The sequence below is a fragment of the Anguilla anguilla genome, chromosome 18, assembly GCF_013347855.1.
Source record: "Anguilla anguilla isolate fAngAng1 chromosome 18, fAngAng1.pri, whole genome shotgun sequence".
Lineage (NCBI taxonomy): Eukaryota > Metazoa > Chordata > Actinopteri > Anguilliformes > Anguillidae > Anguilla > Anguilla anguilla.
This window is the reverse complement of record NC_049218.1, coordinates 6947754-6965588: the sequence shown is the minus strand read 5'-3', so window position 1 is coordinate 6965588 and position 17835 is coordinate 6947754. Positions and strand designations below refer to the sequence as shown.

Below are 17835 nucleotides of genomic sequence, written 5' to 3'. Positions count from 1 at the left end.
TGGCAGAGGGCTTTGTGCAGTCAGCATAGTTTTGCTCCAGGGTGATCGGGCAGTGCACCACAACGACAGGCAATAAAAGTCAGCACAGATGCACATGCTTATTGTGCAACACGAACTCTTTATCTTACATCTTATCTTATTTAGAAATTTCAAATGTTGCTACAAAGGATACACGCGTTCATATTTCTTAATGTGGCAGACGTTCTTATCCAGAGTCCATCCGTCCATTACCTGTACCCGCTTATCCTGGGCAGGGTCACCGGGGGTGCTGGAGCCTATCCCAGTGTGCATTGGGGCGAGAGGCTGGAATACACCCTGGACAGGCTGCCAATCCATCGCAGGGCACACACACACCATTCACTCACACACACTCATACCTATGGGCAATTTAGAGTCTCCAATTAGCCTGCAGTACCTGCATGTCTTCGGACTGCGGGAGGAAACCCAAGCAAACACAGACCCAGGAACTTATTGCTGTGAGGTGACAGTGCTACCCACTGCACCATCGTGCCCCTCTTATCCAGATAGACAGAGATTATGGCATATTATAACCTCACACAGTTTTGTTATGGAAGATGGTGCAGGAATGGTGTGGGTGCTCTGTGAGAGATTGGTGGCCAGGAATAAGCGAGTATAGATAATAGACGGATGAAGATGGTGAAGGAGATAGAGAGGGGATTACAGAGCTTGGTGTAGGAGACACAGTGGGGATATCTATTATTGAGGTTCTTGTCGCTCTTGTGGCACGTATTTAATTCCATATTAGCCTTGTATTTCACTCTAGATAACAACACCTGGCAATCAATCAATCAATCAATCGAAGTGCTGTGACAGCTGTCCCCCTCAGCGCAGATTAAACCCCCCCCCCCCCGATTTTAAACAGTGATAATCGCTCTTTCACTCGCAGAACAGTCCGCTGTCCAATCAGAAAGCTCTAAAACGTGTCACATGGTAAGTCACATGGTAACTCAATGGTACCGTGGTGACAACCTTGCTGGGTGACGGCCAGCCATTTCCCGCGAAGACGCGTGGGCGATCGGAGACAGCCGTTCCTCGAGAGGCGAGGGCGGGGCGTGGGGCGAGGGGCGAGGGCGGGGCCCGCCCCAACGCTGTAAACCGATAAGCAGCTCCTCGGCTTCAGCGCCAGGTCACGGCGTCTCACCTGGTCGTAAATCGATAAAGGGCAGAGCGCGGGCGTGCAAAAGTACAGAGGAGCTCGGACGGGAAAGCGTCAGCGAACAGAAGAAGAGCAGGAGGGCAGGGCCGGATCAGATCTTTATTGCTCTTTTATGCCGCGTGATATGAAAGTTCATAACACCTCAAACAACTACACAGAGGCCAGGAAACCCACACACACAGAGCAGGCAGATTCACAAACTCCAAAATCAGCTACAGCCCTTTAATAGCTCATGTAATAAAAGCAACCGTGCTTCTAAATCACATATTAGCCCAAACGGGATTCAGTTTATATTCATCTCAGTCAGCCCTTGGGTAGCAAAATACAGTTCCGCTGTTTCAAATCAATTTAAACATTACAATACAGCTCATGAATTAAACTGAAAATAAAACATAAGAACCTCCCCCGATAATTAGTGTCACAAATTATCACAGTCATGTTATGCTTCTAAACGGTAGTGGTGTCCTGTGAGAAATAAATATTCAAGAATAATTACTTGTTTTCACACGCATCACAATCACAACGTATCTGCAACTGACCATTTTCCATGGTTAACAACCTTTCCAGTTCCAGCAAGATAATAATTATCTTTTGTGTAATTCACACAAAATAATTTAAATTATCACAAGATGACAGGGTTACTCTAAATTACTTACACTGTAACACAAAATGTATCATATCGACATTAAGTTAAAAAAACATTTTTTAAAGGTTTCATGTAGAGAAAACACTGATCCTATCATGTACAGTGCCTATTTGCATGCAGACAATAAAGTCATTTTCAAAAATGTGACAGCTTGTCCTGTTCACCTGATATTGCATTAAGCTGATTTAGACCTTTTTTTTTTATCACAATGAACTTCAGAGGCAATTTTGAACAATGTAAAATGAAGGGAAAACATTGATGGATTCACACAATTAAGTACAAAGTGTACAATTAGAATTCTCCTTCAGGACATTGTTTTCACTTAACAGAAATATAAAATACAATCATGTTTTTTCACGCATATTTTAGAATGCGAGACATTCAAAGATATTAGAGATCCAGGGCTGGTGCTTATTGAGAGTCAGACTTCATAATTCTGAAGTGTACAATAAGAAAACGATTCCTATAAATTCAACAGTAACGTCATGTCTTCCTCTGTTGGCCAATTATGGAAGCCGACAGGCAATTGAATGTTAACATCATGCAGAAAGGGAATTAAATCAAAGTGGCGCGGACAATTCTGTTTAATCCAGGAGCCAGAACAAAAAAGGTAGCGTCGCATATTCTGTGCTTTATCTCGTCAAACGAAACGGAGAAATTCAGTATTTAAATGTGAAGTAAACTGCAGTGTTCACAGGGGTGCTCGTTGAGTACCACATCCGAAACGCTGCAGGAACACGACAACCCTCACCCCGACCCTCAACGCAGCACCACAGTGACAGGCACAGCGCATGTGCGGTTTACATTCTAAAAGTGATGTCGCTGACCCCCCCGTGGGCTGCATTTACCAGTAAACGATCAATATAAGGAGTCACACCCTTAAAAAATAATAATTATTTGATTGTTCTTTGCTCTGGGGTCCCTGAGTCCCAGCATGCTCTGGGCCGGCGGTGGGGGGGGCAGGCGGGAGCTCAGCCGAACCAGTGGTTCCCCATGCACTCGCGGTTCCACTCCACGCGGCACAGCCAGCACCACTCGAAGCGGCACTGACTGCGCGGGCACACCATGTGCATGCAGCCGCCTGCGGGGGGAAAAAACGGCACTGTTACCCAGGCAACCGCACTCCCAGCTCAGCTGTGCGCTCACATCACAGAGGGGACAGGAGACAGAGGGGCTGTCGCTGATTGAGCTTATAATGGTGTATGAGACAGGTGTAGCATAGTGTAGTTTAGAGACGGAGGGAGAATGTAGGATGGTATAGTATAATACTTGTAGGAACCAGACAGTATAATGGTTGATGCAGTATAGAAGACAGGGTGACTATACACGGTATAGTATAATACGTACAGGAACTGTAAGGTATGGCAGATGGTGTGGTACAACCAAGGAGACAAGGAGGTAGGTAGAATGGTATAATATGACGGTACAGTATAGTACAGTGTATAGTACAGTACAGTATTACATAGCAGAGTTTAGTATAGTAGAGTATAGTATAGTATTTTTCTACTGTAGTATTGTATAGTAATAGTATAGTGTTGTATAGTATAGTAAAGTACAGCATAGTATAGTATAGTATGGTACAGTGTAGTGTAGTGTAATATAACATAGTGCTGTCTAGTAGACAGGGGAACAGGAAGTAGTCAGAAGCGCGAGCGGCGCACCGTTCTTCTCCACAGGAACTCGGCACTGCGGGCACGGCCGGGTGGTCTCATCGATCGTCTCCCTGGAAGCCTGCTCCCACCGAGCCCGCCGCGCCGCCTCCCCGTCCATGGCACAGCCCTGCGGGGAGAGGTTCCAGCCCAGGGGGGGGGCAGAGGTTAGACAGGACGGTATACCGTCCCATACACCGTACCAGTCATCTCTCCCAGTCATTGTCCAAATCTCTTAGACTGGTCCCCAGCGCCCACTGAGTTATGACGAGCTGCTCATTTTGTAAATATCACAGTTTTTATGGAAATAAATTAACGCCATCCACTCACATTCCAGGACTTTAAAACAACCAAACAGCTTCATTGTCTGTAATCTGCTATATGGAAAATGATGGGTTTTTTTAAAAAAAAAGAGGCTGCATTATTAAAACAGGTTAAATTACAGACTCCTGAAATCAGCGGGGTCCTAAGAGACTCCTAATTGCTGACTGGTGTCCCCGTCAGTCTGGAACACCAATGGGATCTCCTGCTGTGGGACACATCTGCACCAATAGGCAGATGTGCTGACAGATTCCATCCCGCCCTATGATACCTTGGCGCACACGGTGCCTGGGATGGGTGTGGCCCTGGATTAGCCGATCCAGGATACGTGCTCGGGGCCCACAGAGTAACACCCAAAAGCAGTGGGCCTTACCTGGAGGGCCGCACCTGTCTCCGGTTGCAACCTCGTTAGACACGCCCCCTCGTGGAACCGATCCTTACACTCCCGGCAAAAAACAAACTGCAGACAGAAAGCAGACACATCCGTCAACAACGCGCACTGATCTACTACTGTTATACTTCATAAACACACATAAACATCATCGTTTGATTGGCATGCATTTCTGTACAGTTTTATAAAAAATCTAAGCAGTTTTATTTGTTTAGAGCTTTTTACAGAAAGCTGTCACAAAGACGCTTTACAGAGTAGCAGAAAAAGCAGGCCTGAACCCCCAAATAGCAAGCATGTGAGGTAAAAAAAAGTTAAAAAAAACTTCCACTGGGGAGAAAAATCCTCAAACAGTGGTGATATAGAAGTCATTGATGGGAAGACAGTTTTGGAGGAACCAGGCTATAGAGGGGGGGCCCATCCTCCACTAGCCAGCCTGGCATGACGTGCCAGTAGAATGGATATCACAGAAATGTAATAAGGGATCAATCACAGCAAATAAAATTGAGCAGGTTACAGTTGAGGTAATAAAATAACTGGAAAAAATACAATCTCCAGTGTCAACATAAATCTTTTGGTAGAGTATTAGATTTTCAGATTTCTTAAATTTATGTTTCAGATGAAATATTCTACCGTATATCATATCAACGCCATCAAACGGTCTCCTGTTTACTTGTAAGAAAATTGTTCGTTTTCCACCAGAGGGAGCTAAAGCAACATGTTACAAATGCCACTATGAAAGTCACCTACTCTCCCCACGCTTCATATAAGCGAATCTCCCTTGCAGCCACTAGGTGGAGCCCTTCCCTTACAAAAATCCCAAGGAGCACCTGAATCGCTACAACGCCTTCAAAGCAAAGCAACGGTTCCTCTCCAAAGCCTGCCTCTGTAGGGATTAGGAGCTCATTTGTATTTTTAGCTCAGCGGCATCCTTGAAAGGCGACGGAGACGCTTCACATCATCAAACGCCACAGTTTGAGAACAGAGGCGTGTTTCTTTTTCTTTCCCCCCCGCTCATAGTTCTCCTGTTTAAAAGACGGAAGAAGTCTCAGGAAACCTCCCCTTCCACAAGGGTCCTTGTTTCCACAACCAAGGATTCCATCTGCTGTGATGAAACAAAAAGGGGAAGAGGAGCGTCTCTGACAGGCCGCCGTCTCCACCGCCTCTCTCTCTCTCTCTCTCTCTCTCTCTCTCTCTCTCTCTCTCTCTCTCTCTCTCTCTCTCATCTCTCTCTCTCTCTCTCTCTCTCTCTCTCTCTCTCTCTCTCTCTCTCTCTCTCTCTCTCTCTCTCTCTCTCTCTCTCTCTCTCTCTCTCCCTCCCTCCCTCCCTCCCTCCCTCCCTCCCTCCCTCCCTCCCTCCCTCCCTCCCTCCCTCCGACGGGCCAGGTATTTCAAACGCAACTTTATTGCTCCGTCTCCTCAGCTCCGTCCTCCCGTTGCCCAAGCTAAGCTCCACGCTCAGCGGCCCTCAGCGGCCCCCACCTCTCAGCGCACGATTTCTGTGTCTTCAGAGAAGAGGCGAACTGCCCAGACGCACACGAAGACAGCCTCGGGAGAACAATCAATTAACCACCTAGCGCCCATGCCAAATCAGGCCAATCCCTGCCCATTTAGGGGGTAACCCTTTTTAAAGCTGTATTACTCCGAATGTGAACACCCGGAAGACAGCCTCAGAAGAGCGTTCAGTTAAACCGCGCCCCCCTGTAAAAGGCCGTGGGACGAGCCTGTACCCGCTCGTTCAGCGACATCACCGGACGGCCGCGCGCGGTCACTCTCCAGCGAGCAGGGCCAGAAAAACCGATCGCCACGCCCCCCCCAGACGCCACCGCCCCATGTCACCTTCCCAAGGCTGAAGTGCCCGCAGGGCCCACGCCCGGGGAGGAGAGAAAAAAAACCAGCGGTAAACAGCGCAATCACAGACCAAACCAGGAGAGATAATATTACTGAAGGAGGGCCTGACGGGAACTAGAGAAGGGCCAGGCGAGGTGACTGGGGTCCTCGCTGCACCTCAGCAGGAGCCGTAATAAAATCAACACGCTGACATACAGAACGGAGGTCAATCCTATTCCCATTCCTTGCTCTTATAAAAAGAAAAAAAAGTTTGTTGAGAAGGAGACATATTAAACTCTCCCAGATCGTGGTGCTGGCAAGAACGGCCACACTTCTGTCTTCCAAAATCCACCGTCTCCCACATAAATTCAGACGGTCGACTCACATCTTTCTTTCCAAATGAAGCTCCTCTCCAGCTGCTGCAGGAGTACCAGCGTGGAGACACACACACACACACAGATACACACAGATACACACACACACATACACAGATACACACACACACGTATTGTGTTACGTATTCTGTTATGCATTGTGTATTGTTATGTAGTGTATTGTTATGCATTGTTATGTATTGTGAGTCTTATTTTGAGTATGAATGTTACGGATGTGTATTGATGTATTTTTCTGTATTGAAGTATTGTTAAAAGATTTATGGGGACCCCAGGAAGAGTAGCTACTGTTACAATACAGTAGCTAATGGGGATCTAAATAAACAAACAAACAAACAAGCACACATACACATACACACACATACACAGATACTACACACACACAGCACACACATACACAGATACTACACACACACACACACACAGCACACACATACTCCTCCAGCAGTTCTCCCCCCGGCCTACAGGGCGGCGCTGTCACGCAGCCGGGCCGTGCCTCGGGCGGAGATAGCGGCCGCTGTCCCTCCGCGCGGCGGCGGCGAGCCGCTCCCACGGCCGGCTGTCCCTCGCTCGGGCCGACGGCGCTGACGTTGATCTGCGCTGTTATTCGGGCTATCTCCGCGGCAGGAGCACCTAAACCCGTCTCCGTTTGAAAAAAAGGGGACGGATCGGGGAGACGGGGGATTATCGATTTCTGCGCCAGCGGTGTCTGTTACAGAACAGAGAGGCCTCAGACCAGATTTAAGGCCACAGAAATTCATCAGGGTGTTTGGCGATAGGACACCTCCTAATTCCACCAGTGGGACACCAATAAACTCTTTATCTGCACCCCCCAGACCCTGGACTGAACCTCATTTCACACCCCCCCCCCCCCCCCCCCCCCACACCCCTCCTCACAGCCGCCCTGTCGGGACACCATCACATCACAGCACTAGAGGAATGCAACCGCCCCCCTCCCTGTAAAAGCCCCCCCCCCCCACCAGGAAATCTGTCCAGACCAGCAGTACCCATAAGGCCCTGGGAGGAAACCCTGTTAATCCCAAATGACATGGCGCTGAGCCTTGAGCCCCTCTGTGCGGGGCTGCTGAGATTGGGAGGTAAACGGGCCCCACAGCTCCCTCACCGAAACGTGCGCTGGCCTCTGCTGGGGTCTGCTGTGGGGTCTCTGCCCCCCGCGAGATTCCCTGATTGGACACCTGAATCACATGAATAACTCTGACTGCCCCTGTCCATGCAGTTATATGTGACTGACAGTAAGCAGGGAGATTGCACTGACCAAAGCGCACACACACACACACACACACACACACACATATATATATATATATATACGTACACACACAAAACATTGACCCTACAATGCAATCATCATAATCTTAGCAAATGTACACTCCATATAAAACATTCATCTTTAAACATCTAATTGAGCAGTGTCTCTTTGGAAGACATTGAGTTGAAATATATGACAGGAGAGGTGAGAGGGTGAGAAAGAGAGAAAGAGGATGTGAGAGAGAGAGAGAGAGGGTGTGAGAGAGGGGGTGTGTGTGTGAGAGAGAGAGAGAGAGAGAGAGAGAGAGAGAGAGAGAGAGAGAGAGAGAGAGAGAGGGTGTGAGAGAGAGAGAGAGAGAGAGAATGAGAGGCCATTCTAACCTTCCTGTGGTTGGGTATCCACTGATCTGATTCTTTTCATTGTGACAGAGGCTGAGAAATGTTTTCATTGTGCGGCTGAGAAATGTTTTCTCTGAGAGTTATTGTGTTTCTCCGTGACGACGCTGTCTCAAGCATGCAATCAGTCTGTGCTAATGGATGGTGAACTAAAACCCTATTCTTTAATCGGCTGGGTAATTAGAGAACATCATGCAAATTGTGTCATAATTACACCTTAATTGCGTTGTGATTGCATTCAATTCAAACCGAAGGACGGGGGGCGGGGCTGGGGCGTAAAGGTGTCACCAGTTCAGGGGTCAGGGGTCAGGGGTCAAACTCTTAGCAGCAGACTGAGAAGCTCAGACAGACACACTCTCCGGTTTCCGGAAAGTTTCGGTTTTGTTTTATACATAAACACCATTACCATTATTATCTCTCAACAGCAGCGATACCGGGGGCAACACCCACACACACAACATCAAGTGCGTCTAACAGAAACTCCCAGGGGGCCGCAGTGTCCGTGGGTTTCCGTGACTTCCTTTCAATCAGCTGCCGATCAATCCTGTGAGTGCAAGGTGTTTACATTTTTGTTGAGCCAATCGATGGCTTAAACGAACCCACCGACGCTGGGACAGCCCGAAAAACCAGCAGACACTGCGGCCCCTCCAGGACTGGAGTCTGACACCTGTGCACTACACAGTCACATGACACACCAGCCACCGCGGGACAAGCACAGGCAGGGCCTTATAGAGGTGTGCAGGAATGAGGGCTGCGTAGGTCTAAGAGCTAAGCTACAGAGGTGTATAAGGGCGTTCGGACGTGTCTTTGGTACTGGGACCCTATGGAGGGGTGTGCAGGTGTGTATGGACAGGTTTGTCTTAAATGCTGCGGTCCAGTGCTGCGTGTGTGTGTGCGTGTGTGTCTGTGCGTGTATGTGTGCGTGTGTGTCTGTGTGTGTATGTGTGCGTGTGTGTCTGTGTGTGTATGTGTGCGTGTGTGTCTGTGTGTGTATGTGTGTGTGTATGTGTGCGTGTGTGTGTGTGTGTGTATGTGTGCGTGTGTGTCTGTGCGTGTATGTGTGTGTGTATGTGTGCGTGTGTGTCTGTGCGTGTATGTGTGCGTGTATGTGTGCGTGTGTGTGCGTGCGTATGTATGCGTGCGTGTGCGTGTGTGTGTGCGTGTGTGTGTATGTGTGCGTGTGTGTCTGTGTGTGTATGTGTGTGTGCATGTATGCGTGTGTGTGTGCGTGTGTGTGTGTGCGCGTGTGTGTGTGCGTATGTATGTGTGCGTTTGTTCGCTCTCACCCCACAGCCCAGCCCGCCGCTGCTCTGACACTGGATCCTGCGCTGGCCGTTCTCCGGAAGCAGCCCCGCCCCACAGCCAGGGGCGGGGCACAGGACCCCGCCCATCTGCAGCACGCACTCCTCTGCTGCGTACTGCTGGTAGCGCTCGTACTGGAGAGACACACACACACACACGGCCAATGCAGAACGAACACGAAATAACACCTTCGCCAGCAGCCAAGTCCTCAATTACTTTACAGAAAAATAAACTGTAAACTCCTCTACCCAGACAATGAAACAGTGGGGTGCTCACAACAACTCATGCTCAAGTCAGTGGGCAGAGGTCTTAGCACGCTCACAAAAACACTTCTTAAATCGCTCTAATATGGGCTTGAAAATTAAAAAAAAAAAAAAAAAAAATTATGCAGACGCTCGGCTCTCTAATGAGCTCCTAATTGCCTTAATTAATAATCACTTCAATCACACTTCTACATGAAGAACGATTTCGGAGTTTCTAAACAGGGAAGCTCTGGCTACAGGCCCACTGAGAGGGGAGAGGCAGACCCACGGCCAGCTGGAACCGCGAGGCTCGGAACCCCCCCGGGGGCCCGCGGAACCTTTTAGCGACGTTTACGGAACGTCGCCGTGCCGCCACGTTGCTACGGTGACAGAGCGCTGCAGTTATGCACCGGCCTAAATATGCATGAGCGCGGCCTCTCGCCGTCAGCTTGCTGTGCTGTGTGGGACTGTGTTCAGCCACAGGAAGGAAACTCCTGACATCACTTCTGGGGCTGCTATGACATCACAAAGTTCCGCTGACCTCTGAGTGCAGAATCGTTTGTTTTGTAAGTAAATGGCTGTGGCCAAATATGTTTGGACAATCAGATCTGGTTTTATCATGTCCATATATCTATACAGTATATACACCTATATATACACACCGTGGGGGGGGTGGGGGGTTCTGATTGTGTGTAAGCGTGTGTGCGCATTTGTGTATGTTACCATGTGAAATACACTTTTTTTTTTTAAAGAATCTGCCAAAAGCCTAAACAGTTAATTCCAAATGTGCATGTGTGTCTGTTTGTGCGTGTGTATGTGTGTGTGTGTGTGTGTGTGTGTGTAGGAGGGAAGCTTGATGGTATGTGTGTATATGTCAAGGGAGGAAGACTGAAAGTGTGTGTGTGGGTGTACGTGCATGTGTGTGTGTGTGTGTGTGTGTGTGTGTGCGTGCGTGGACTGAAGGTATGTGCAAGTGGGGTGTACAAAGGACAGGCAGATGCTGCAATTAAGAGTCTGTCAGCAGCGACACTGACAGGAAGAAGAAAACCCCGTTTCCCAGGAGTCCCGAGGCAGACGGGGTCGGGGGTCAGGTCGGTCTCTCATCAGAAAGGAGCTCCCCAGCACAGTCTCCGTGACCCACCTGCTCCTCTCCAAGGGCCCGGAAATGATGGACCTCTTTAATTAGGGAGTTGGCACAGCCGGCTAGAGAGGAGAGAGAGAGAGAGAGAGAGAGAGAGAGAGAGAGAGAGGGAGGGATGGAGGGAGGTAAAAGAGAGGACAACTGGGGACAAGCACACCTGGCAACACGAAGACTCAAGGAAAAGAAAATGGAGGCATGGAGAGCTAACGAGCAGGGATGCCCCCCCTGCCCACACACACACACACACACGCTAAACTCACACACACACACACACGCTAAACTCACACACACACACACACACACACGCTAAACTCACACACACACACACACACGCTAAACTCACACACACACACACACACACACACACACACACACACACGCTAAACTCACACACACACACACACACACACACACACACACACACACACACGCTAAACTCTCACACACACACACACACACACACACACACACGCTAAACTCACACACACACACACACACACACACACACACGCTAAACTCACACACACACACACACACACACACACAGACACACACGCTAAACTCTCACACACACACACACACACACACACACACGCTAAACTCACACACACACACACACACACACACACACACACACACACACGCTAAACTCACACACTCACACACACACACACACACACACACACACGCTAAACTCACACACACACACACACACACACACACGCTAAACTCACACACACACACACAAACACGCTAAACTCACACACACACACATGCTAAACTCACACACACACACACACAAACACGCTAAACTCACACACACACACACGCTAAACTCTCACACACACACACACACACACACGCTAAACTCACACACACACACACACACACACACACGCTAAACTCACACACTCACTCACACACACACACGCTAAACTCACACACACACACACACACACACACACACACGCTAAAATCACACACACACACACACACACACACACGCTAAACTCACACACTCACTCACACACACACACGCTAAACTCACACACACACACACACACACACACACACACGCTTAACTCACACACACACACACGCTTAACTCACACACACACACACACGCTTAACTCACACACACACACACACACACACACGCTAAACTCACACACACACACACACACACACTTGAGTCGATCACCAGGTTCACGTTATAAAGGGAGTGTGTGAACCACCCGAAGCCACACAGTTTCAGACGCTGGCACAAAACAACAGTGGTCATAAAATATGAAAGAAAAAAGAAAAGAAAAGAAAGAAGCTTTCACGAAAACAGTATAATTGCACTAAAAAAAAAATTGTTTCAAAAAAAGACTCTCGGAATTGTCAGTCCTTACAGAATGCTGTTTTGGGTGATGTTTTATTTTAAAACGCTATTTTAACGGTATAAGCTGCCAGAGACGGAAAAAAAAAAAAAAAAAAAAAAAAAAAAAAAAAACGTCCACAGATTAATGTATGAACATTGGAGTGAACTTCTTGTCAGGTCGACTCCCCCTCCTCCTTTAACAGGCTCTGCTTAACGACGCGCTTCCTCCAGCGGCAAATCGCCCGCTCTGAACCAAAGGCGACTCCTCAGGATGACACGCCAATTATCCCAGCGGCAACTAATGACTTCTCTCATCTGCACCTGACGCTGCGCGCGCTTTCATCCGCCAGCCGCCTATGGCTCCCCCTCTCCGCAGGCAGAGAGGGCGCCGTTACACAGGGCCGCAGAGAGGGGGCGCTGCAGCACGTTGCCGCTTGCCAGACAGCACGAGCACGAGCATCCACAGTCAGGTGACTCCACCTGAGTCACCTGACTGTGGACATGGGTAAAGAGATAGACACAGACCCAGGTAACACCTAAAAAGACCGAAAGAAAGACAGGTAAAATGAGCTGGACAAAAAGAGATCCACAAATGGAAAGAGGCTGATGAACTGACGCACACAGCACCCTGTAGCTCTACTACAAGGCCGAAACAAAGAGGACCTGGGCTTGCCTGGCACTCTAATGGGCAATGAGTTGAGACTACCAGGTTGCTGCCGGTCAGATTTTTTCTGTGCCCCACCTGTGCTCTAGCTTGCCTACCGTCTACTGTAAAGCATTCTGAGAACCAGCAGTTCCCTGTAAAACTCTCCACCATCAAGGGGAAGAGAGAGACGGTCAAAATGACCTCGCACTCTCTTAGCTCTCCCTGCGGCTCGGCGATAACACCCCCCCCCCCCCCCCCCCACACCCCACCTCCCCAGACGTCGCGTTCGCGTGAGTTCCCCTGGCGACTCCGGCGGCGGCCCGAGCGGCAGGTGTCTCGGTGATGCATCACCGCCTCCTCAGACGCACGTCAGCGCAACTCCGCCACGTATTTACGGCCCATTCCTGGGGGGGGCGTGGGTGGTGGGGGGGGGGGGGGTCTGGCGAGCGCGAGAGGATAGCTGTGAGTTCTAAAAAAGGCAGTCGGGACGCTCGTTTGAGGAAGCGACGAGACCGGAACGGAAGCACGGGCCACACGGCGGCTGCGGACGTGGCTGCTTCAGCTTCCTCTCCTCACAGCAGTGACCAGACCTCTGCACCGATGTGACCGATATGATCTGTTTATCCACTGAATGGAAGAGTCAGGAAGGACCTGTGATGAATTTAAAAGAGCAGTCTGCCAAAAACATAAAAATAAATAAATAAATAAATTCCTTTGTGCTGCTGCTCCTCCCGGCTTAGAATTTAACTGTATGCGCTAGAAGACTACACTTCCCAGAATGCAGCACAACATAAATCTCAAGAAAGAAATTGCCGCGCGTACAAGCACACAGCAGAGAGCAAATTGCAGTTTTGTTTGGAGGGGAGCTACCATAACATATTGAAATTCATAAAATGTTTTAAACGATCAGTTAACTTAAAAGGAATGATAAATAATTAATTAATTATGTCCCTGACCACTTCTGGACTAATGCATTCTTAAGTGTTTTGAAGCACATGGGCTATCAGAGGAACAAGGACTTAGCCTCAGTCTAGGTTCAAATCCAAACTAAACCTGGTCTACACCAAAACCACCCAACTCACCTCCAGCCAACAGCACAGCCAGCAGACCTGCTGGTAAACTCTGGCTTCACGAATGCTGTTGTGGGCACAGCCACCATGCACTGCCAATCAAAACATAGTAGTATAGTATGACCCTTACGGACACAGAAACAGTCAGAACTTTTCCGATGTGGAAAAGATGCACTGGAAACGATCGTTCCAATGGGGGCTATCCGGCAGCATATGGCAGCTGACTGCAAGGGGGGGGGGGGGGGGTACGGCAAGGGCCTCTCCTAAAACAAAATCTGAACTTCCGCTATACAACTGTATGACCTTCCCCCCGACACACACACAACAGACTCCCCTGAGGTAGGTGGACTTTCTCTAATGCTAATGAAAAACGCGAACGACTTAACGGTCGCTAGCTAACCGCCGCATTCCCGCCATCTGTGTCGCCCACTCAGCGTTCCCCCGCGCACACGCAGGCTCAGAGAAGGACACGGACACCGCCCTCATCCCTCATTCCTGGCCGTAAGCACCCTGCACGTGTCTGTGTTTGTGGGCGTAGGCAAGCCTTCTCCTTCCCTCCCTTTCGTTGAAGCGACGGCTACGCTCACAAAACATTCCGCAGAAGTCTGTAAATGGCTCCTGCCATTATTGTTTCCTTTAAAAAAAAATCTCATGCTTCGCACCCGCCAACTTAAAGAGTCTAAAATGAATGAAGCGGAATGAATGGCGGGAACGGGGAAGAGCGGAGCATAGCGGAGTCCGGTGCACACCGCGGCCGAGACGGGACTCTGTGTGGAGGCATGGCGGCGTGGAGCCGAGCCGAACCAGACTGGACTGGACTGGACTGGACCGGCCGTATCAGGGAGACCAGGGGGACGACTGCAGCCCTGAACCCTGCGCCTGTGGATCGTATGCCCCCCAGCGCAGAGAGAGGGAGAGAGAGAGAGAGAGAGAGAGAGAGAAAGGGAGAGAGAGAGAGAAGGAAAGAGAGAGAGAGGGAGCGAGAGAGAGAGAGAAAGAGAGAGAGGGAGAGAGAGGGAGAAAGGGAGAGGGAGAGAGAGGGATAGAGAGAGGGAAAGAGACGAAGAGAGAGAGGGAGGGAAAGAGCAAGAGAGGGGGGAGAGAGAGAAGGAGAGGGAAAGGGGGAGAGAGAAGGATAGAGAGAGGGAGGGAGAGAGAGAGAGTGGGAGAGGGAGAGGTAGAGGGAGAGGGAGAGAGGAAGAGAGAGAGAGCGAGAGAGAAAGAGAGGAAGAGGGAGTGTGAGAGATAGGGGGAGAGAGAGAAAGAGAAAGAGAGAGGGAGGAAGGATCCGGTGCAGGGCAGCAGGCAGCCTCTAGGCAGTGAATGCTAATGCAATAATCTCTCTGGGGCCTCAGTCTTATTATGCAAATGCTCCTGACGAATGTTAATCAGACAGACGAGCGGGGACATTTTAGAGGGAAACGTCTCACTTTTGTCTAAATGTAATTAAAGATACAAGGGGGCGGGGGCAGGTTGGGGGGTGGGGGGGGGGTGTGTGATGACGTGACGTTGCCGTGGCGACGGGGTTGACAGCGAACAGGGGGGACGAAACCTGTCTGCCAAGGCACCGTGGACAGAGGGACAGCCCGGAGAACAGAGGAACAAAGGACAGCAAGTTAAAGGGAAGCGTTAAGAGGAAGTCAATCAGACATATTCAGATACAAAAAAAAAACAAAAAAAGAGATGTAAAGAGATGGAGTTATGGGTCATATCCATAGATAGACAGATAGACAGAATGACTGAAAGACAGAACAGAAAGACAGCAGAAGGACAGATGACAGACTCTCAAGGGTATCAAAACTCTCAGGGCTCTAGATGCACTTGAATGAGGCCTTACACTTTTGGCTAACACGATATGAACGGCCCTTCATAAGCAGTACTAATGCGTTCATAAGTACTACACAGGTATTTCTAAATGCTAAGGTCAATAACCGCAAATAGTGTGTGACACAGTATGTCATGGTAATGTTATAAGCAGCATCAGCGATGACAAAACACACCAGATGTCTGTTTATGGCTTTCGACATAAGCACTTATGAATGCTTAATGCAGTGCTTACAAAGTAGTAATAAAGTGCTTATGAAGGATCATTCAAAGAAAGGGAACTGTTTAAAATAAGTTTTATGACATCTTTGCACTATATTTACATAGCACTGTCAGGCCACAGAGCTCTGTGCCCGCTAACCCCTTCAGTGTAGCACTTGCGGCTACTAGCGTACCAGCCGGAAAACAACGACGCAGCTACAGTAGCGCGAATGAAGCAGACTCAAAATCAAACTCGTTCAGCGCTCTCTAAAAGCACGCCGTTTAGCCGCTGTGCTCTCCGTAGTTCATCGATTACGCTGTAACGAGGCGAGAATTAGCGCTAAATTTGGCTGGATCGAACGTGGAAGGCGTACCGTAGCCGCGCGTACAGAGTCGTGCTAACGCTAACGCTACCGCTACCTCGTGACTCCTAACAGCCCTCGCTTCTATTTCTCCGCAGACGTCGCGACGGAAACGTCAAACCCCGAAACCCAGGTGCGAAGCTCCTCGGTCATTACAGTCACAATTATTTACTCTCTAAAGCACGGGCCGGGCGTTCCCGGGCGACAAACAAAGCGTTCATAATTGCGTATTCCATCTCGTAAATGAGTTGTTCGCTTTCGCGCGCCGACCCATTAGCCTCCCGGGCTCCGAGCAAAACCCAGCAAAAAGAGACGAATTAATCCTCCCCGTTCGGGCTAACGTCTGCACTGTACAAACACGCAAACGGCTCCGGATGATCGTTAAAGCGTCATTTGGCAGAATTTTAGGCTATTAATTCCCGCTCCGCGCGTCGCGAGCGAGAGCAGGGGGCACTGATTAATGCCGCCTCCCACTGCCCAGCTCAGTAGTTTTGACGCTTTTCTTTTTTTTTTTTTTTTTTTTTTTTTTTGCGAAACGTTTCATGCGAGGAGGCGAAGAAGGAGGCAGGAGGCGGGGGGGCAGGGGGTGGGGGGGAGGCGGCAGGGGGTGCGGGTTTGGAAGGCCACCCTACCGGAGTCTCTAAATATCACCGCCTTCCACAGGACGTTAACTCCGAACTGCACCCCTGGCAACCCGAACCGCCCGGCCTGTCGTCGGGGAAACGGTCGCGCCGCGAGGGGAAGTGCGGTCACCGCGGTGACGGCGGTGTAAACAAGGACAAACGGCGACAAAATCTCAATTCCGCCATCTCAATAATATTTTATTATCTTTTATTATATTATTCTTTTTTTGCCCCACCCCAAAAAGCTCCCTACAGGTGCAGGTACCTACAACCACCATCTATAATTTGCAAGTGTAATAATCCACAAAATCCCATTCTTACCTAAATAACAATTAAACTGCTCACCTAAAATCTAGCAAAGGGTTTGTTACTGTTATGGGAGACACAGTAATATGTCTTCCGTAATAACAGCAGAGGTGAAAAACGGAGCAAACACATTCATCACATTGTAAAGCCCATCAGTTATATAATCTGCCCTTACATAATGTCTGCCCTGGTCTCGTTACTGTGTGAGTTATTCTGCTGGCTGCCCGCGCTCCTAGCCCACGACATGCATTTTTCTCATTACAGGCATGTCGTGTAGTCATGGCCAGAGGTCTGAGGAGCCAGAGGCCGCCTCCCCTGTACAATGAGCTGTGGGTGTGGAGGGGTGAGCAGAGGGCCAGAGAGCGCGGAAACCAGAGAAGCAGCAACGGCCTTGCGTGTCTCTCGGGTCGGGTGTACGTATATATACAGCGTGTGTGTGTGTGTGTGTGTGTGTGTGTGTGTGTGTGTGTGTGTCTGTGTGTGTGCATATGTGTGTGTGTGTCTGTGTGTGTGTGTGTGTGTGTGTGTGCGTGTGCGCTGTGTGTGTGTGTGTGTGTGTGTGTGTGTGTCTGTGTGTGTGCATGTATGCGTGTGTGTGTGTGTGTGCATATGTGTGTGTGCATGCATATGTGTATGTGTGTGTCTAAGTGCATGAATGCATGTGTGCATCTCTAACATTCCCTAACC

At 49.4% G+C, this 17835-nt stretch overlaps 1 protein-coding gene across 3 annotated transcripts in view; it reads right to left on the bottom strand.

Moving 5' to 3' along the window:
• Window positions 1-1263: 1263 nt before the first annotated feature.
• Window positions 1264-17835, bottom strand: part of prkn (parkin RBR E3 ubiquitin protein ligase) — an 83330-nt gene continuing 66758 nt past the window's right edge. For all 3 annotated transcript variants that reach the window (XM_035400581.1, XM_035400580.1, XM_035400579.1), the window contains exons 8-12: window positions 10754-10815; window positions 9355-9504; window positions 4167-4253; window positions 3485-3602; window positions 1264-2904 (exon numbers count right to left, since the gene is read on the bottom strand). In XM_035400581.1, coding sequence (XP_035256472.1) covers window positions 2795-2904; window positions 3485-3602; window positions 4167-4253; window positions 9355-9504; window positions 10754-10815 — 527 coding nt within the window. In that variant the 3' untranslated portion in view covers window positions 1264-2794. The remainder of the gene's footprint in view (window positions 2905-3484; window positions 3603-4166; window positions 4254-9354; window positions 9505-10753; window positions 10816-17835) is intronic.